Here is a 21,087-nt window from a genome sequence, read left to right on the forward strand (position 1 = left end):
TCATAGTTCAAAAGATATATTTGTAATGATTGAAGTCATGCAAAATGATTGTAATTCACTGTTCAGATGCTAGTTTGGGAAAGATAACTTATATAATAAAGTTGGTGAACGGATTATATCAAATATCACCAGACCAAAGAGAAAAATAGCAAAGCCAGTTATTGAACAAGAGAATACTGATCAAATAGGTTTTCAGACATTAACATCAAGGTTTGATTATATGCAGCAACATCAGTTTATCTTACAAAAATGAGAAATACTGACAAATATTCTTTCTCAAGTAATTCATCTAAAATCTGTAATCAAATGGCAGGGACTATGAAGGAAAAATATAGCTTAAAGGAGTGTGTCAAGTGACACATCACTGGTACTGACAGATCATTTTTGTAGGCTAACGTATGTTCTGTAGTGATGACTAAATGTGATTATCAACCTGAAAACTGAATGAAAAATACTGAAATTGCAGTCAGTCCAAATAATAATATTTCTTTGCATCTGCTTGATTTTCAAGGCAAGGTTATTTGAATAGCAACAAGGCAATTCAAAGTACTTTACAGAAGATATACAAGGCACAAAGACTATATATTAAAGAAACATGAGAATATAAAAGTAAATTTAATATGATTTAAAAAGATTGAACTAAAATAGAAGATAAAAATAAGCAAAGTGTTGGATGACAAAGATGAAGCAGGTAAAGAGAAGCGTAGATTAGTTAGTCAGTGATCTCAGTGTACTGAACATCCCCTGCACAAGTTGATTTAATCTCTTCTCCATGTGAAGACCTGCTGAGTCATGAGTCAGCATGCACCCGCTGTGTTCACTATAGGAAATATTAACAATGTTTGAAAAACTGTATGCCGAAACGCACAGTGGTGCATTCCAATAAGAATATATTTCAACCTTAAGAATATGCTCAGGTTTTGTAGATTGTTGTCAGGGTGATGCAGATAAACATATACTGCATCATGGTCCGGATCCTAAATAACCGTATTTTCTTTAAGTGGTGCTTGTTCAAGTTATCCAACCCTCTTAATACCACTCAACACTGGCTCTAGAGGCAGTGAACACCCTATAGTAGGGTGTCAGATCCTATTGAACTGTTGTATTGTTGTATTTGGGCTGCAATGCTCACCACCCTTTCACTTCTGCTGCAACAGCGGTAGGCCATTAATTATTTAGAACTGCTGTCAGGCCACAGAGCTGATACACACACACATACACACACACCCAAACAATTATAGTGAGCTTTTGCTGCCACTTGGTGTTAAAGGTGCAAATTACACACACTTTTACAAGTCGGAGTGCTTCAGTTATCCAGCCTCACTACCAGTCTAGTCTTAAGAGAATCTTAACTGACACATTAGCCTGCATTAATCTGATGATGCCCTTGTCTAATAAATGGTCTTTTAAGATAGGGGTTCCAAAACCTAACCCTAACAATTAACCCCCTCTTGAATAATGTTTTTACTTTTAGGTTTCATAGGCACCTATCATTGGCATTAGTACAAATTACAATCATTAAAAACATCAGTTTCTTCCCTTGTTGTTCCAACTTACAAAAAAAATATAAAATAATATAAAAATTCAAATATTGCTGGGAACCCCCTAGAATCCACTCAAGGACCCCTGTTGGTCCCCACACCCCAGTTTGAAAATCAGTGCTCTAAGAAATTACAGGACTACTGTACAGGACTTTTGGCATCTAGCGGTGTAGTTGCTGATTGCAACACCCTCCCGTTTCAAGCGAAAAGCCCTTTCTAGAGCCAGTGTTTGGTTAGTCAGTTCTGGGCTACTGTAGAAACACGGCGGTTCAACACGATGGCCTCCGTAGGAGAGCACCTGCTCCCTGTGGAGATAAAACCGGCTCATTCTAAGGTAATGAAAACACAATGATCCTATGTTCAGGTGATTATACACTAATGAAAAGATCCTCTTAAATGTTACACACCTTTAATTTGTTCTTTTCTTCAATATTTTTGGGGCCTTTTATTTCATTTAATCAATAGTGACAGCAAAGGGGGGAGAGAGAGGGAGTGACACACAGTTAAGGGCCACAGGTCAGAGTTGAACCCATTGCTGCTACAGCAAGGACTCAGCCCTGGTATATGGGCCACCAGTTCTACCAGGTGAGTAACCCTTTTCTTTTCTTTCCTAAAAGGAAAAGGACACAGACCATATTTTTAAAGTCCTGAACAAGAGGGATATTTTTTTTTCCTTTTACTTTATTTTTATTGCCTTTTTTATGCAACATATAAACACTGGCAAAGATTTGAAAAAAAGAAAAAAACAAAACAAAACAACATCAAAGGAACATGCTGGATTGCCATGTCTCTACAGTTTGTTCCAGTGATAATGTCAGTGTAATAGTCCTTATCCTGTCATTGATGTGTGGACAGTCCATTTTTCCCACTTTTCTCGACTTTGTTCCTCTTGAGTCCTTATCTTATGGGTCAACTGCTCCATGACATATATTTCATTCACAATTTTCAGCCAGCCATCTTGTGTTGGTGGATCTGGTTTGTACCATTTTCTCGTAATTGCTTTTTTACAAGCTGCTAACAAGATTTTCAACAAGTATCTGTCCTCTTTTAACACAACATTCCCTGTCATATTGCCAAAGTAAAGTAATACACATGACTTAGGTATATCATAATCCAGAATTCTGACAATAACCAGGTGAACATCCTCCCAAAATTGTATAATTTTAGGGCAAAGCCAAAAAACAAGAGAATGATCTACATTTGTTGCCCAACACTTTCTCCAACATGGCTGTGGTACCGACAGGTATTTGTTCTGGATTTAAGGTGTGATAAAGAATCTAATTAAGTTCTTCCAACAAAATAATCTCCAAGCACGTGATGATGTGGTTGACTGTTGTGTTCTCCGAATATGTAGCCATTCATCTTCAGAAATATTCACTCCCAGTTCTCTTTCCCATTTCAGCTTCACGTATAAAGTTGTATTCCCTCTTCTCTCCATTAGATTGCAATACATTGTAGATATTATTCTGTATTTCTTTGAATTGTATATTCCAATTATGGTTCTGATTATTCCGTTATTATCTAAATTTACATTATACTTTATTTCTTTGTCAAAATAGTCCCTTATTTGTAAATACCTGAAATGGTCTGGATTGTTTAATTTATATTTTTGTTTAATCTCCTGGAAACTCATAAAATTCCCATTTTTAATTAGTGTACACATTGCTGTTATTCCACTTGAAATCCATTGTTTAAATGTCTGGTCAAGAGAACCGGGGATGAAACGCCTATCAAGAGGGATGATTTTTGTTGTTAATGGAAAAGTAAAGTTGTAAAACATAATGTATAAAAAATGTGTTAAGAGCAATAGTACACTTTCAAAAAGCCTTATTGGACTAAGGCTCATTGGTGATCACCAGCAGGAAGCCACTGACATATATTGTATTGAAGGAATAGGCTACACATAATTATATAGCTGTATAGTTTTTGGATGATCTACAATTGTACTCAAAACACATTACACAGTATTTGTCTTGAATATAGCCCACACCTCCCATGACTTCAGAGGACTCTGTCAGGTTAGCCAGAATGCAACTAAACATGAGCAATAATACCTTCAAAATAAAGGCACACATTTTGCATTTGGCAAACTTTGACAGCTATAAGTGATAAATGTTATTTATTTTCCAGTGTATTCAGAAAGACATCACACCAACAAACAAAAAACCCCAACAGAAAAAAATATTGTAGCGATAAAGAAGAAAATCCAGGAGGTCAAATTATGTAAAGGCTTTTGTGTTAAAGAGTAATGGTGAGGGTGCAGCACACTTTACTCTTTTTTTAAAACAATAATTCATTTTTGACATTTACTTTTGGACATCTGATCCAGTTAACACCTGCACACTTCCATGCCAGCCTAGTTCAGGTAGACCCAGTTCATAACTGGTCCAGCTGCAAATACACAGCTGGAACAAGAACATGCATGAAAGTAGATTGCTGGATTTATATTTTTATGGAGAAAATTAAACATTAAAGTTTCTCATATCAATTTGAAGCCTGTAACTCTCTATAATCAAACCATATACCTATAATAAGTAGAATTGCTGTGTTTAAGTATTTGTCTGTTTTGCATACAGTCCTATTTACATAGCTAGATACTGCGACACCGATTAGTGCCACCTACTTTTGAAGAAATAAAAATCACTTGCAACAGCTACTACATATATTTTTCCACTTTGCATCTACTTTGTGTAATGGCAGTAGCGTTATTACACTACATCTAATCAATCTGGACTTTATTTTGGAAACCGGAAGGTGTCGTTAGCTTTTATTCCAGCTGCTTGACGCCGATTGGGTTCTTCAGTGAAAAAAAAAATCTAGCTAGAAGCTTAGCAGGAGATCTGTCAGTCCAAATAACGAGTGTCCCGGAGCCACAGGACCTTCGCTGTTGTCGTTAGGCTACGATCTGCTAAGATGACAGAGCTAAGGCACCGTGGAGCCAAAGACACCGACCCAACGTTACAACAGCAGCCGTCAGAGGACAAGGTACCGTTAGCCAGAAGCGATGCTAACGCTAGCTAGCCAGCTAGCTATCTGAGGGTCCTAATGCAATGTGGCTCGTGTAGCTAGAGAAAAAGTCTCGTTAAATCGATTAAAACTCGGGTGTTTAACGTCGCTTCTCCGTTGGGCACATTCGCTTGTTAAACAGAATATAGAATATAATAGCTTTTGACTTACAAGCTTTTAAAAGCCACTGAAATGCGCCGTACAACTCATCCGCCGAACTACTCGGATTTTAGACTTGATTGGCTGATGCTACTTACGGTCTTCCTGGGTGTACTTTCGCCGTGAAAACAACAGGCAAACCCAATGCAGAAGTTAGAATTGTACCTAAATGAACACTGCTTTCTTCATCAGGTATATGCCGACTTATAAAATGGCTCCCCTGGTATAGTAAAAATCATAAAGGGATATTTTAACCAGTGTGTTTGTTTCATACAAAGCAACGCAACAGTAACCTGCAAAAAATTTGAATGATGTTTGGTAGAAATGTTTTTCAGCTAGCCCCACACACACACACACACACACACACACACACACACACACACACACACACTCTCTCTCACACACACACACTCTCACTCTCACTCACACTCTCACACACACACACACACACACACACAGTTACACTGGTGCTAGACAACCGTTGAACTAGCCTGAGACGAAACGCTCCATGTGTCCTGATATGTTACTGTTGACGAATTGCTTTTCCATCCAGTTATAAGTCTACTGTTTGTTTTAGCCTGTTTACTTTACCGCCTGCTGAACGGGCAGGGCTCTCCGTGCCATTGTAACAACATCAGCTTGGCGGATCTGGCTGCTGGAACAATAACAACAACAGCTGCTTCAGGCACACTGCTGTCTAGCAAGATGTCATAATTTACTTTCGTGTAGTATTCAGACTGAAGGGAAAGGATTGCCTGTGTTGTCAACATGGATGTCAGAGTTGCTTCCCAGTGAATAGTCGGAGCCCAGAAAGGGGCGTGGTAATGGATATGGAGATTTATCTAGGACGAGAGGACATGATTCCAGAAAATTGGACAACTAAAAACAGATGGTATAGTAGCTGAGACATTAACTGCATCCGTACAACAAAGCACACAGGGCATGTCAGGGCAATGGTATTTACCAGTGAAGCCCACTCAGAGCATTGGCTTCTTCTTAATGTGCCATTTATTATTTCATGTCTTGTAATTGTGATGTACTCCAGAGCAGACTAGCACAGAGTGCTTGATGAAGTTGTCTCTATGGTCCTAATGTAGAGTGCTTGTTATGTAATCAGTTAATTACTTTCTAACAATTAGGTATAGTGCTATTTAGGTGTTGAGTGTCCGGCTGATTTTATCCATCCCGTGTCTCTCTGTCCTCCATTTAAACAAAACACACTGACACATAATCTGTCTTCAGTTTGATCTGGTTATTAGATTTGCATTACCAACAAATACAGAATACCCATCCAGTATTTTGTATAACTCTTTATTTGTCAGTAGTTTCTGAAGTAACACTCCAAAATAAATGATATCTGAATCTTTCATGTCTGGACTGAATACATCTGTGAGATAATCTAAAGCAGCTTTTACCTGTAGAATTGAATACCAGTGTAAAGAAGAATCTGGCCAGCTAAATCCTGTGTAAAACCAACATCCTGGTTAAAAAGAATACCAGGTTAGCCTGATACTGACACCCACCCCTACACCTAGAACAAATTCCAAAGCAGGACTAGGGTTATTTCAGTGTGGAGTAAGCTGGGCAGAATGCAATTGCAGATGTGGACACCATGTTAATTGTGTGTCACAGGAAGTGTCCTATGTGGATAAGGAAATTCAGGCAGATAGTAAATTGTCATGTGGTTTAGGTGAGGGTGGACCACCAGCAACATCACACAGGAGTCATCCACAAGATAAAGTTTAATACTGCAGGACATAAAGCTGTTCTGTCGGAGCCCTTCCTGGGAACATAGCGATCATAACAAGTAAAAGGTGGGGAAACATTTTTGTAAAAAAGGTGATTTATTAAATGTGTTCTGGCCCTGCTATGACCTTTTTATCTGGATCAGCTTTATAAGAACAACTCCAAAGAAAATGAAATTTTATGAAATGAGAATGAGGGGGTTAGGAAAGGCAAGTAGAGTGAAATTTCTGAATGAGTCACACATTGATCAGACTACATAAACATTAAAGCGGCCTCAAAATTCAGCTGCAACACTATATATGGATACTTGCATGTTGTATCATCTGATTGCGTACATTTCTAATTAAGACAGTGTGTGTTCTTTCAGGCGACACGTGTGGTCTTCGGCTATCTAAAATATTTAAAAACAGTTGTTCTAAAATATTTGTGGCTGATAAACTCACAGCACGACTCAGCTGAGAACCTGAATCACAAGTATCCTCTTTTCCTTTTGGCTGTATTTCTGAAGAACCCTCTGACTTCCCCTGCGTTTAGATGTCTCGGTCTAAAAGCTTGACTACAGACAAACGTAAATGAACTCATCCTTTCACAACTTGCAGATTTAGCTGTGTCTTTTGCCAGTGGTCTACCAGAAAGCATGAAAGGGGTGGAGTGTTTATGTGCAACGAGCGCCTATTTTTAACCCGTGCATCCTGAATGACGGATACTGTCTCCATAGAAACCAGCAGGCGTGTGTGTGTGTGTGTGTGTGTGTGTGTGTGTGTGTGTGTGTGTGTGTGTGTGTGTGTGTGATATCTTGTGCATGCTCCTGCATTCACAGTGCATACTATTTTGTGTGTGTGTCATTTCATTTGAAGGAAAGTCAATGAAGTTTTCCAAATCATTCTAAAACTCCAGTTTTGGTTTTGTTGCGGTTCAGTTGATCCAGAGAGATGTGGTGGCCAGTTCTTAATCTTAAGGAGACTGTAACAAAAAGTGGACACGCACTGACTGTTGCAGCTGTTAAATAAATTGTGACCCTCAATCTCAATGTTAAACTGTATCAGCCCAGCAGGGAAAAATTATCTTTTTTGTTATGAGAAACTGTTCTAGTTTTCAGTGCCGTTTTTTATTTTTATGTTTCAGTGCCATTTTTTATTTTATATATTTTCAGTGTTATTAAATGTTTTTTCATCATTAATATGTGGATTTTTAAGTGTCGTAACAGGAAAATAATCTTTGTTTTAATGTGAAGGATCTTTTTAAAACAAAAAATGTTTATCTGGGATTCTTGGAAGACCTCTGAATGACAAATTGCGCTGAATATGGATCTAATTTAGTGTGACTGGTTCTCATTTTATGAAATTGTCATACCCCAGATTTACATGGTTATTCAACATAATTGTGATGTGGTTGATTCTGCATTGTCAGTCTTGTATAGTGCACCTTTAACCTATTTAAACCTACTACAGGGAGTTTTTAAACTGGTTATAAAACAACCTCAATTTAACACTGATGCCTCTGTGTGATCTATATAAGCACACCAGACCATCAACAGGAAGATTGGCTATTTCCACAGTGCCTGCTACCAGGTCGGATTCGGTCAGATTCCCCTTGAAATCAATGAAACTAGGTGGTAGAAACACTAAAGCTTTTGTCCACAGGGGCCGGCAGAATCGTCAAAAAGGGAAGATCCTTGTTCTTTAAGAAAGGGAAATAAAGTCCTTTTTATAATGCTGCTTTAATCTTGGCAGAATGTTCCCACCTAGCCCTTTTTGGTATGTGTGCTATCACCGTTGTAAAACGGCAAACAATAACTAGCATATTGTCAAAGAAAAAGCTACGATAAATGAATGATATAGAAAGTATCCAGCTGCAGTAGTGTCTTGCTGTTAAGGCCCTACTAGCCTGAGTGGGCGTCACAAAACAGCGAGCCGACCATCTGCTGTGTGACTGAGGTGAGAACTCCCAGCCTAATTTGGTCAGCAGCAGCAGAGAGGTCAGTGGGGGGGCGGGGGGAAAGTGAAAGGACAGACTGACCTGAAGAAACCTCTCTCTCTTTCTATCCGACGAGCTGTGCCTGTGTGTAACTGCCACCGTCGGATGACATCCATCCTTTGATTGTTGTTGCCGTGGAGAGGCCGAGATCAGTGTGTTTTAAACAGGCCTCCACCAGTAAACAGATGGTTCTGAGAAATCAACAATATGGATGGAGATGATTTGGCGCAGCGTTTAGCCGCCCACACGCAACTCTGCACTGGCAGTCCTGCTGCAGTTTGCTTCACACTGTGCGTCCACTCTGATATGATGAACCTGCTCTGGTTGGTTCAGTGACATATCAGTGTTTTTTGTAGTACATATCAATTTACAGGACACAGAAAATAGATATGTATTGTGATCAAGTGTTATACACAGAGTGATTCTAATATCATAATGGCCAGCAGGGCTTTAAAGACATTACACATCTATGGTCCACCCACACAGATGTTTTCAATTATTTTGGATAATCAGACCTTTTCCCAGGGCTGTGTGAGACACATACAGACGCCTCAGTGATTATATTGAGCAGACAGTCTGTTCAGTGATGGATGTTTGCACATGTTGAAGCAGTGTACATGGGTCTGTGGTGAGAGAGAAACTCCTTGTACGATTTTGGAGGTGTCTTTCTTTTTTCTAAATAACTTTTCTTAAACAAAAGCAAATTCTAAGGATTGGACAAAATAGTGCATTTGTCTGCTGTACATAAGCTACAAACATTAGCTTGCCTGGCTAACTGGCTTACTACCTACAGCAGCAACCTAGCTTTATTTCCAAGTTATTTATATTATGATGTGGTATTGCAGGTTACATTATAAAAATACCTGTTCAGGACTGTCACTATGAAGGATCCAAGAGGCTCGTATGTTCAAGTTTAGGCTAACATTCGCAGCACGGTCCCGCTCTGAGATATCAAAGCGAAGGGAAACATACTGTTTAAAAATAGGAAGAATAAGGCAGAGCATTTTAACTAAACTTTTATTTGTATTAATTTACTATTAAGTCAAAATTAAGTAGCTATGTAGCTTTACCCTGCAATATAACAGCAATGCCCCTTATTTAAAATTAAAAATGTTCTACTGACATTTGTTGTCTCTGAATCTGCTGCTTTGGTTCACATCGTGTGAAATAAAGACCCATTACTAAGATTTTTGTGTGGTTAATCTGCCACAGTTGTTGCAAACCACGTTGGTGGTGTAACTGTGAAATGACAAAAAGTAAACTGACTACAGAGCTTTCAAATGTTGACCAAGCTGGTTCCGTATGAAGGTTAATTTAAGTTTCTTACAATTAGGTGCATCATTGCTATTGGCAGGAAATATTAATTTGAATAGCATCGCTTAGGACTTTAGGTACTTGATGATATTAGTAGAAGTAGAGTATAATTGAGATAATAATCTATTATGTTTTCAGTTTATTTTCTCATGTCTCAGCATGTAGGTTCATAGTATAATATATTTATGGAACTGCAGTATAAGCAAAGCTGATTATTACTGTCTGATTGTAGACCAAGGAAATATTGTACTTGGATAAAATGCTCGTAGTGTAAGATTGTAGTATAAAATAAGATTACTGCACACATAGTTTCATATCAGTAACAACAGTGTAGGCCAGAGTGTCCTTCCTGCTGCATTCATTCTCATCTCTACTTCTACTGTCACGATGAATGAAAACTGTATTCAGGTCAGACAGTCAGATGTCAGTTTGATTCCAAATATGGTAAAGTGAAATCATGAGAAATGTATTTTGGGGACATTTCTCGGCTGACACAGGAACTGTTATTGTACTAAAGTACTAGGGGAAACAATGCAAGATGTGTTGTGTGTTGTAAAGGGCAAAATGCTAAGTCTAACCTAGATACCATATCATGTGATTTTGTTTGAGGCCATCACTGTGGCATGGTGTTTACTTCTAGTTTGACTGTTTGACTTGCATTTACATTCCATTAGCCGCACAGGCCCTGTGTTGCTGGAAATATGTAAATACAGTCATATGTTGGATAGGTGCAAAAGGAAGAAAAATAAAACATTTGGGGCACATTTAATTAAATGTATCATGTGAATATCTGGATAAAGGTTATTCTTTAACTACTGCTATATGTTCAATCAGAATCTAAGATGGAGCCAACTAAAACTTAAATATGTTTTCAATGCAAAGACGAAAGAGCTGCTCATGTTGTGATTCTGTGGTTGCACCTGTTGTCCTGCCATCGCAGCACCATATTGTAGCTCACTTTCAGTGTCTCATTTCTCCTCTGTCTGTTTGGTTGTCAGGGTTCAGACGGTGAGCTCAAGGTGGAAAAAGATGGGGTGTCAGACAGTGAGTCCAAAGTGGATTCAGGAGTCCCAGAGGTGCCAGTCCCTGCTGATGACACCCCCGAGGTACTGAACAAGGCCCTGTCTGGACTCTCCTCAAGGTACCGTCACTGTCTTAGATTATAGTCTGCAGTAATGGAAGCTGTCTGAAAGGTTGACTGTAAAGCATGGTGCTGAGCATGCTCAGTAAACTTTCCCTGAATATATGATGGACAGCATAGATAATATATATTATCTAAATATTTCGGGAAGTTTTGGGACACTTTCATCTAAGGAACCACTCTGTATTCTAAGTTGTTCCATGAGTCACCACATTGTTCTGTGTAGAGCTTCCAACTTAAGCAAGAGGCCCCTGTTTTTCTTACACTTTCCAGCACTGCTACACAGGCAGAGGTGCCATGATTCATAGAAAGTAATCCTTCTTCACACAGTTTTTTTGTGAACAGCAGATGTGAATCATGGTTGGACTGTTGAACTTCCAGGCAAACACATTAATAGTATCAAACCTTTGATGTCGCTGTATGAGACCTAGTTACACTACTGTTTTAACACTGGAATACAGATAATTTTTAATTATCAACACACATAAAAGCAATAATATTCATCAAGGTGTCTTGAAGAACGAACATGAAAAACTCAGCAGAGCTTGAGGTATTCTGTTATGCAATTTGAATGCACATCTGCCACCTAATATCACTTTATTTTACTTTAATTGTCATTAAACTGGATGGTAGTTTATGTTTTTATTTACGGTGTGTGTGTGTGTGTGTGTGTGTGTGTGTGTGTGTGTGTGTGTGTGTGTGTGTGTGTGTGTGTGTGTGTGTGTGTGTGTGTGTGTCCATCAGATGGAAGAACTGGTGGGTGCGAGGCATCCTCACCCTAGCCATGATCTCCTTCTTCTTCTTCATCATCTACCTGGGCCCCATGGTGCTTATGATGATTGTGAGTACAAACTAGTGGTGCTGTGCAAAAGCTGTAATGTAAAAATGTAAAATCATTTGTTTGTTTTTTTTTTGTAGCTTTTTGTAGTTTGTATCCATTTACGTATTTATATTTAAGGTACAGGCACAGTTAATTTTTTTAATGAGTTGTAAAATGTATTGAGGTCCATAATTGCTTTCTGAAGCATATTCAGTTGAGCTTACATAATCTCGTGGATTAATGGGATCCAGGCTCTCTAATAACATGCAGGATTGCTGCTCCTGTCATCTGGGAATTCTCTGAAAATAGGCCTGTCAGCCATTTTGTGTCATTGGGACACTAGTACATTTTCCCACACACGCACACACAGAGTTGTGATGCTCCAGTAGTTCTCTCCCCGGTGACGCAGTGTTTCTCTGTGCAGGTCCTCTGCGTTCAGATCAAGTGCTTCCAGGAAATCATCACCATTGGCTATAGTGTGTACCACTCCTACCACCTTCCCTGGTTCAGGACGTTGAGCTGGTGAGGCCACGCAAAAACACAATCACACACACACATGCACGATATCACACATTATATAGAGGTGTCATGAATGCAGCAAATATCCTCGCCAGCTTCTTTCTTATTGTGTTGTCTCATGTTTTATTTTGTTGCAGACTTCCTGAGGTTTGTTTTCTGACCTGTTTAACTCTTGAGTAGGTTGTAGGTTGTAGATTATTAAGCAAATCAGCAAAAATATCAAAAAATACTGTAAATCATCAGTGCTGTTTGATTTTAGCAATAGTGCTGTACAGTGTAGTATGATAGATAACAGTCCAGACATTCACTATGCCATGAACATCAAAGCTGTATCCCAGTAGTCCTTTTGACCTGGGAAATCATTTGGCCTTCTAACATTGAACATACAGGGGAGTGAGTGACTGAGCAAAGTTTATTCACATGGTAGACTGAGTGTCTCAGCCTCACTGTGTTTTCTGCAGGCATACTGAATGCAGAGGCTGATTAGCTGCTGCTATCATTAAGCTATGAGACATACATTTTTTTCCACACCTCCACCCCCCAGGTACTTCCTGCTGTGTGTGAACTACTTCTTCTATGGTGAGACCGTGACAGATTACTTCTTCACACTGGTGCAAAGGGAGGAGCCGCTTCGCATCCTCAGCAAATACCACCGCTTTATCTCGTTTGCACTCTACCTGACAGGTACAGACACTGAGCTTCATCTGAAAATAAAACCTAAAAAGTCCTCCTGTCTGTGTGTGCAACTTCCACTAACGTATACTAAGATTTCACAGTTATCTTTTCATGTTGTAAATGTATCCCATCATCATGCCATAGTGCCACAAAGGTCGTCCAGTATAGACTCATCATGAAATGTTTTGTTCTTCACTGGCAGTTGTTTGGGCAAAGTCACATGTGGGGTGCCACAAAACAGTAACAGTCTTTCACACTATTACCCAACTGCAGTCACACATAGGTTGTTCTACTAGAACGTTTTCTTGTGCCCTAATCCACAATACTAAATATATCGGTGAACATTATTGGGTGAGATAGTTCAAAGTTGCATAATTCAAGCACCATGCTAACTGGAGATGTCCCACTTCCTGTACTGAAGGTTGTCAGGTAGTAAGTCAGTGCTACTAAAGGCTGGTGCCAAACAGGATGTGGAGAGGAAGGAAACACCCTGACGCTTTCTGCTTCTTGCCTACTAGTCTCAAGGTGAAACTGAATGGCCCGGTTTCTCACACTGTCTTTGAGCAGACAGGCTTTGAAGATAATGGCATGTCAGAAAATGCTCAAATATGCATTGTTTTGGAATAACATTTTTTTTATATTTTTTTATGTTTAACCTGGAAAGGAGTAAATGTCAAAGTAAATCCTCCCAGCTCCCTAGGCTCTACAGGATTGAGCTGCACAAATAACCGCAATATTATTGAAATCCCAGTATGGCCAAGTGTAATATCCAAGTTGCAGAAGCTGCAATTAAAATTTGCTTCAAAACAGCATTATAATGAAATATTGTAGCTCTGCAGATATATACTGGCTTACAAAGCCCTTTTGGTCTGACATATTCTCTTCTTGCAACATCCTCTCCTTGCCTCCATCTTGTACACAGCATGAAACAAAAGGCTCCAGCAATCTTGAGTTACTTGCTGCACATTAACTCTGGGCTTTGTCTGAAATAGGTCAAGCTAAATTTAGTTGTTTGACCAAAGATGACCGGGATTCAGAATGAATTAATTTCCCTCCTCTTACACTTTAGTCCAGATGGTGTCCATATGAAGTATTTCACACATTATTTGTCATGTTGTTGCAGGTTTCTGCATGTTTGTGCTGAGTTTGGTGAAGAAACACTACCGCCTGCAGTTCTACATGGTAAGTGGCACCCTGCCTCCTCCTGGCCTCCAGCCTCAAGGCTGCTGGGTTATTGATGAGGGCTAGTTAAAATACAGGCAAATGTATGGAGAAGTGGGCCAGAGGATTGCTCTAATAACAGTTGGTGGCGTTAACCAGAAAACCAATGGTACAGTAAAATCAGCCAATCATGTAACACAACACCCATCCTTTGGATAAGCTCCCTACATGACAAACATGTCTCTCTCTAAGCAGACCCAGACACAAAAAAGTGTCTTTGCTCACTTACGGAAAAATTACTTTTCTTCTTGTGTCAGTAGAATTTATGGAAATATTTATCCTGGAAAGGGTTTGCAGAGCAGTTTTACAGCCACCCATACTCAAACATTCCCTATATCTAGACAGCTAGTCTTTCATGTTGAGGAGGAGACACTTCCTCCACCCACATTAATCACAGTTGGATTTAATCAAGCTGTTATCTGGTCAGCTGTTGCTCCTATCACATTATGTCCTGTTATAATCCATATAGTAACAAATGTTGTTCACTCTGCCAAGAATTATTTAGAATAAAGCCTCACAATCATGAATAATAAGGTTTGATTTGAAAGCATAAATGTATTTTAGTGGAGACAATCTTGTTTAATCTTGTTTGTTTTGTCTCCACAGTTTGGTTGGACCCATGTGACTCTGCTGATTGTGGTGACTCAGTCTCACCTTATCATTCACAACCTGTTTGAGGGGATGATCTGGTAAGTGACCAGTCCTTTATCTCATCTAATACTGTACAGTTGAGCTAAATCAGCAGTAAAATGACTTCTTCTCTTGGATGTCTGCTCCACAAGTGAAATCCAGTTCTGTTCTTTTGTAGGCCATGAGCATGTACAGACAATTAGCCAGTTAAAATCAAATTACTTGTTTTATAAGACATATTTTCACTCAGCCTCATGTATGACTGATGTAAACTCTCCTTTTCCTGAATAGGTTCATTGTGCCAATTTCCTGTGTGATCTGTAATGACATTATGGCCTACATGTTTGGTTTCTTCTTCGGACGCACCCCTCTCATCAAGGTTGGTTATCTCACGGTTATTCTCAGCTTAATAAACCGTTTATCAATGATTCAACCAATCAAACTCACATGATTCTCGTGAATTTCTACCCACTGTTCTCTTCTTTCCACTGTTGGTTGTAATGCCGGGGCCAGTCAATGCTGTGTGTCAAACATGATCAGTGCAGTATTGTATTCTGTGGTACATGGTGATATATTACTTTATTATATTATCCTCTGCAGCTGTCACCTAAGAAGACATGGGAGGGATTCATCGGTGGGTTCTTCGCCACCATTGTGTTTGGCATCATGGTAAGAGAGTTTTTATCTCATGCCTCAAATTCTGCATTTTGTCTGTTTTGATCCCCCCCACAGTGTACCATTTCAGCCACTAGGAAATGTGGTTTCAACTGGGCTCCTTTTTAAAAATAAGAGCCGCAGGCCAGTGATGTGACTGCCGAGTAACTGAAGCCTCTCTCCTCCCAGCTCTCCTATGTGATGGCCGGCTGTCGCTACTTTGTGTGTCCGGTGGAATTCAACAACGACTCTAATAGTTTCCAGGTGGACTGCGAGCCACCAGAGCTTTTCCAGCTCCAGGACTACGCCCTGCCCGGGATCCTGGAGTCTGTCACTGGATGGGTAAGACCACCTGCACACCTCCTGCACACCTCTCTCTCTCTCTCTCTCTCTCTCTCTCTCTCTCTCTCTCTCTCTCTCATCCTTTTGACTTCACTGTGTCTCTTTGCATTACAGCTATATGTAAGAAATAAATAACTAGTGCAAAGCCACAATGTTGAGCCAGTATGTCACAATTTTAAGAGGGATCCAAGATATTCATTGTATGGTATATTTATCCAACGTTTTGGAGGTGGACAGTTCCTAACTAATATAATACAGCTCCTCTGTAAAGGTGAAGTAAATCATTATTTTTATTTATATCAGGACCTAGTTGGTAGTTTCAGCTCACAAATGGACAATAGATATCCCAAATCCTGTTAAGAAATGCAAAACTGAAACAATGAAAAAGAATGGGAAAAGTGTGGATGAACCCTGTATCAGGCAGTCCTACATTAAAACGCAGGTCTCTGTTCTGCTCTAACACTTCCTTCTTGTCTCCACAGACCACAGTGCGTCTCTACCCGTTCCAGATCCACAGCATTGCTCTCTCCAGCTTTGCCTCCATCGTGGGACCCTTCGGCGGCTTCTTTGCCAGCGGCTTCAAGAGAGCCTTCAAGATCAAGGTAGGGATGAAGGACTGCACTTGCACCGTCTGCTGCGGTGTTTATTTTCATGTCTGCAAACTTAACTGCAGAATATTCCTTGTATTGTGCTTAATTGAATATGAAATGCAAAGTTTATTATATTACATCGGTTAGTGTCTGTCTACTTTGCTGCATTTATATTATGTTTAAAGGAGCAGTCCAAACACATGTTCTGTCCTTTGTCCTTTCAGGATTTTGCCAACACTATCCCGGGTCATGGTGGCATTATGGACAGATTTGACTGCCAGTACCTCATGGCCACATTTGTTAATGTCTACATTGCTAGCTTCATCAGGTAAGCGCACGACTATATGAAATAATCACACTTGACTGTGTTAATTATGAGGTATTTGGCCTGTTTTCAGATTACGTCTCTGGCACTGCTCATGTGCAGTTTGCAGTAATAACAGTGGAAATGGTCATGTTTTAAACAGTGGGTCCGTTTTCTGCTTCATTTTTTATATTTACTTCTACAAGAGAAATGGCTCTGAGAACGAGCACTAACTGAAATGTACTGCTATCTTGCATAACAAGTTTGGCTGGAGTGACGGTAGTCTAAACTTCCCCAAGTTCAGTCAATAACAGAAGCAGTACACAGCAGCTAACGTTAGACTGAACTCTTTTACATTAGCATCCTGGGCTGTGTGCCACACAGTGGGAGGAATTCTACTCGAATGATTTACCAGTCCTGAACTTAAGCTTTTGCTAACGCAACAAAATAATGTCTGCTAATGATTAGCTAATTCTTAGCCTTGGAAGTAGTTCCTCCTGTAGGCGGTAAGCTAGTAAGCAGGGAATCTTAACGACTGCAGCTTACATTAGAGCAAATACACTCGACACATTTTGGATACAGGATGTTATGTTTGATTATCTTCTCCCTCCCCTCAGGGGCCCCAACCCCAGCAAGGTAATCCAGCAGCTCCTGGCCCTCCGTGTCGATCAGCAGCTCCACATCTTCAACTCCCTAAAGGCTCACCTGACAGAGAAAGGCCTGCTGCCAGCGCTGGAGGAGGCCACCGCCTAGAACCTCCCGCACCCCCACACCGGCTCGCCCTGAGAAGGAGGCAAGAGAGGAGGGCAGGAACCCGAGGGCCCCGCGCGGCCCCGGAGCTCTGGGAGACTGGCAGTGCTTTGTGTGTGAGCGAGAACACATCCGAGAAAAACACAAAACTAACAACAACAAAAAAAAAAAAACTACAGCCATGGGTCATTCCATTTAATTTGGGTGTGAGGGTCGAGCATGTTTGTGTTCATACAGTGTGTGAATCATGTTTCAGACACCAGTGTTTTCAGGTTGAGTTAGTGAATTACTGTACTGTTACACATTTCCATAATAGCCAACTTGTATCTTTTCACACTGTTGAACAAAGTGATGGTCAGCTGTACATTTCTACCTGTATACAGGGTAACCTCTATATACCTATTAATGTGTGTTTAATATTTTATTGTTCTTTTTTTGTTTTTGTTTTAATGCACTGCTCTCAACCCAGTTACTCACTGTATTGTTACCCAAGCTACACCCCCCCACCCCCTGCCAAAATTAAGTTTTAATTTTCTTTATCGTGATTGTTTCTATTTATACATAGATGGTTTTTATATTTGGTATGTTCTATTATATCTTAATGTTGTGTATGTTTTATTCAGCCTGAAGTCACCTTCGCCTTCTGCCATGTGCATTTATGTGTGTGTGTCTTTTTCCTGTGTCTTCACTGCCATTCATCAGTCAGCTGGTTGGTTTTGTGCTGTAAGGAGCAGATAGCAGTGCTCCACACATAACTGTGTTTTATTATGAATCAAAAGATAATCTCTGAAGGCCATTGCGACAGACACCAGCACCTCTTTCAGCAGAATAGTCACAATCTCCCCTCACCTGGTTGCTCTTTGATGGCATAAGCAGAACGATTCTCAGAGGTGGAATACAGTCGACTTCTATTTATTGTTAAAACGTCTCCTTCTGCGCTTATACTTTTTTATCTTTAACAAGGAGCGGTTATAGGTTTTACACGTTCAGTAAGGTGGCGGGGGCTTTATTGCTTCTGTTTGTGACATTGTTGGGATGCGACATGCCAATATGTGCTTCAGCTGTGTTGTAACCTCGCTGTGTTCACAGCTTCAGAGCAGACACCCAGAATATGACTGTCACTGGTTATTCATTTGATGTTCAGGTTTGAGTGTGCCAACACAGTAAGCTACTGTAGCAGCAGTCAGTGTTTAAGAGGTTTTACAGTGGGACTCTGTGATATTTATGCCACTGGCAAATGTTTGTTTGATTTGGTGGTAAAATATAAAAGCTGAAGATTCTCCAGTGCTGAGTTCATTTCCGTTTTTTGAAGCATTGTAAATTAATTCAGTTTGTAGTTTTGTTGCCGTCCGTTAAATGGGCACAGTATTGACACATGAAGATGAGTTTACTTGTCATGAGAAGTACTGCGCCGCTTGTGAGAACGGTAATGTCTTCTGTGGCGCGAGCCTCAAGTCTAAGAAAATAGAAAATATCCCTGGTGACGTCATAGTGATGTCATCAGGGTTATTTTGGGTTAAGTTTGGAGATTTATATTACGAAACACATTCAGGGAGGATGAATGACAGATGTGACCATGTTGCGTTATGGGAAATGTAGGCTCAAATGTTAAACCCATACTAGGGGCAAGAAGTCAGGATATCTCACCCTCTGGTGCATACTTTTTGACGACTCTTCTTTTAATCTCTTGCAAGTCGCCTGACTTTGTGCAAGTGCTACTAAACTTGTGTAAAACTGCCAACACAATCTGCTATGTCAGTTCTTATTGGGTGGAATACATTTTTATCATTTATTGAAAATATTTTCATTTAACTTTAAGTCCAACTGAGCCATTGATTCTGCTTATACTCACTACTGACTGAGTTATGTAACTTGGAGTATACAACTGGTGGACAGCAAATGTAATTGAATTTAAAGACTGTAGAAAGATTTGTAAGACTTTCTTTTGGTACTGTTTGGGAATGGTAAAGTAAATTTGTCCCAAAAGATTATTGAAATATTGTTACAAATGAAATAATTAGTCACAACTTTATGGCACAGTGTATGTGGGTCCAACTCTGACCTGACCATACTTATTAATCAACCAATCACCTCACGGCGATCATGTCTGTGCACATTCATCATTTTGTTTCTTTGTTTTGAGGAAAGAATTGATTTCTCCTTGTCAGTGAAAGCCATAAGAACTCTGGAGGTTGAGAGACGTACTGTAGGTGTAACTGTAACCCAGGTGCAACTGTTTCTCTACCCAGTGTCATGGAGAAAACCGCAATATGAACATTCATACAGTAGTCAGTGTAGCAGGGATGTGAAGGTCAGTATCTAAGATGTCTCCATATGGTAATCATACAAAGCAGCTTATACACGTGCTATTAATTGGGGTCATTTTGGAAATAGTTTGCCACCTTAAATTTCCTCTCATCAGAGTTACATATATTTTTAAGCAGTGGACTGAGTTGACTTTTTTTCAGATGGAATGAACCACTGTATAAACCAAGCATGACTTTACACCTGTTTCCCCCATATTCCCTCCATTCGTATTTTTATTGATGTCATTTCATTCATGTCTTCGGTTTGACTTCTGTGATATCCAACCAGTCTTACGCTTATCTTTCTTGAAGTATTTATTTTATTTACTGTAAGCAAATTAAACCTTCTCAAAGTTGCTATATTGTACATTTAAGAAGATGTTTAGAGACCTGTTGAGTGTTCTGAAGTATTTTTGGTTAGAGGAATATTTAAAGTATTATTGCCATATAGGAGAGAGTATTGAGATAGCACAGAAGTATTGTCTCTGTCTTTTTTTGCTGTGACTTTAGTGCAGTTGGGTGTTTTCTTGGCTCTTCCCCGATAGCTGTCGTGTGTCAAAATCTGTCGCAGTGCACGTTGAAGCAGCGCAGATACTCGTAGCACTGTGCTGCATTGTCTCCCCTTGAGTAGACAGGAAGTTTCCAGAAAGTAATGTGAGTACTGGGTTTCTCAGCATTGGTAGATATCTTATATTTCCTGGGCTTCGCCGCCTCTGTTGGTGGTTTAATGTTTGAGGTCTTAGCCCTGCAGCTCTGTACTGCCATTTCTCTGTCTGGTGTTACAGACAGCCACTAGAGAGAGCTGGAGCTCCGGTGGTCGGCTGATGGAGGGTAGCACTGATGCTGCACCTGAGCAGAAAGGTTTGACCGTTTGCTGCTGCTGTTTGATACATTCCAGTATCCCTAAAGTTAAGATTTGCTCACAGCGAGGCAGAATATAAGGGATACTACTATTAAAAAAGAAACCTGATTGTTTTTTTTGTTTTTGTTTTTTTTTTGTTTTTTGGCACCCAGGAAACACCTCTGTGCCATTTTTAATCAACACAGTGCCACTTTGCTGTTGCGAGTCCTGCCCAGCCAGGACTTCTCTAAAAGGAATGTATGGGAGTTGTGACTGTCCCCACATACTGTAGGCTCCCCTTTGTGGACTTTTTATTTTGTGGTTATAGATCCTCTTACAAAGCTGTATGATTTCAGTATTATTCTTAAACTGTGCAATGGTTTGTGTTGAGTTGTACATTTGTCTAGAGAATTGTACTCTTTGATGCTGAAATGTGCTTCGCTTTTGTTCAAAGAAAACTAAAGTAATAATAAAAAAAATTTAAAAATCATGTGGTGTGCTGTGTGTGACCTGGTTTCTTCCCTCTTGGTCTTCTTCCCCATTTTGAAATA

At 39.8% G+C, this 21,087-nt stretch overlaps 1 protein-coding gene across 1 annotated transcript; it reads left to right on the top strand.

Annotated features, from left to right (window-relative positions):
- The first annotated feature begins 4,320 nt into the window (after window positions 1-4,320).
- Window positions 4,321-21,026, top strand: cds2 (CDP-diacylglycerol synthase (phosphatidate cytidylyltransferase) 2). Its single transcript, XM_051421401.1, has 13 exons — window positions 4,321-4,526; window positions 10,742-10,884; window positions 11,629-11,725; window positions 12,129-12,226; window positions 12,768-12,907; window positions 14,022-14,080; window positions 14,726-14,808; window positions 15,041-15,128; window positions 15,350-15,418; window positions 15,593-15,745; window positions 16,228-16,347; window positions 16,560-16,663; window positions 17,257-21,026. The coding sequence occupies exons 1-13, from the start codon at window positions 4,455-4,457 to the stop codon at window positions 17,390-17,392; spliced, it is 1,362 nt and encodes a 453-aa protein (XP_051277361.1). The 5' UTR covers window positions 4,321-4,454; the 3' UTR covers window positions 17,393-21,026.
- Window positions 21,027-21,087: the final 61 nt, after the last annotated feature.

The sequence above is a fragment of the Dicentrarchus labrax genome, unplaced genomic scaffold, assembly GCF_905237075.1.
Source record: "Dicentrarchus labrax unplaced genomic scaffold, dlabrax2021, whole genome shotgun sequence".
In the NCBI taxonomy this organism is placed as follows: Eukaryota; Metazoa; Chordata; class Actinopteri; family Moronidae; genus Dicentrarchus; species Dicentrarchus labrax.

What these genes read in the sequence shown, in the direction of transcription:
- cds2 (XM_051421401.1), top strand. Translation starts at nt 4,455, where the DNA reads ATGACAGAGCTAAGGCACCGTGGAGCCAAAGACACCGACCCAACGTTA. An exon ending in CTGTTTGAGGGGATGATCTG is followed by an intron (nt 14,809 to 15,040) that starts GTAAGTGACCAG and finishes TTTCCTGAATAG; the next exon opens with GTTCATTGTGCCAATTTCCT. An exon ending in AGAGAGCCTTCAAGATCAAG is followed by an intron (nt 16,348 to 16,559) that starts GTAGGGATGAAG and finishes TTGTCCTTTCAG; the next exon opens with GATTTTGCCAACACTATCCC.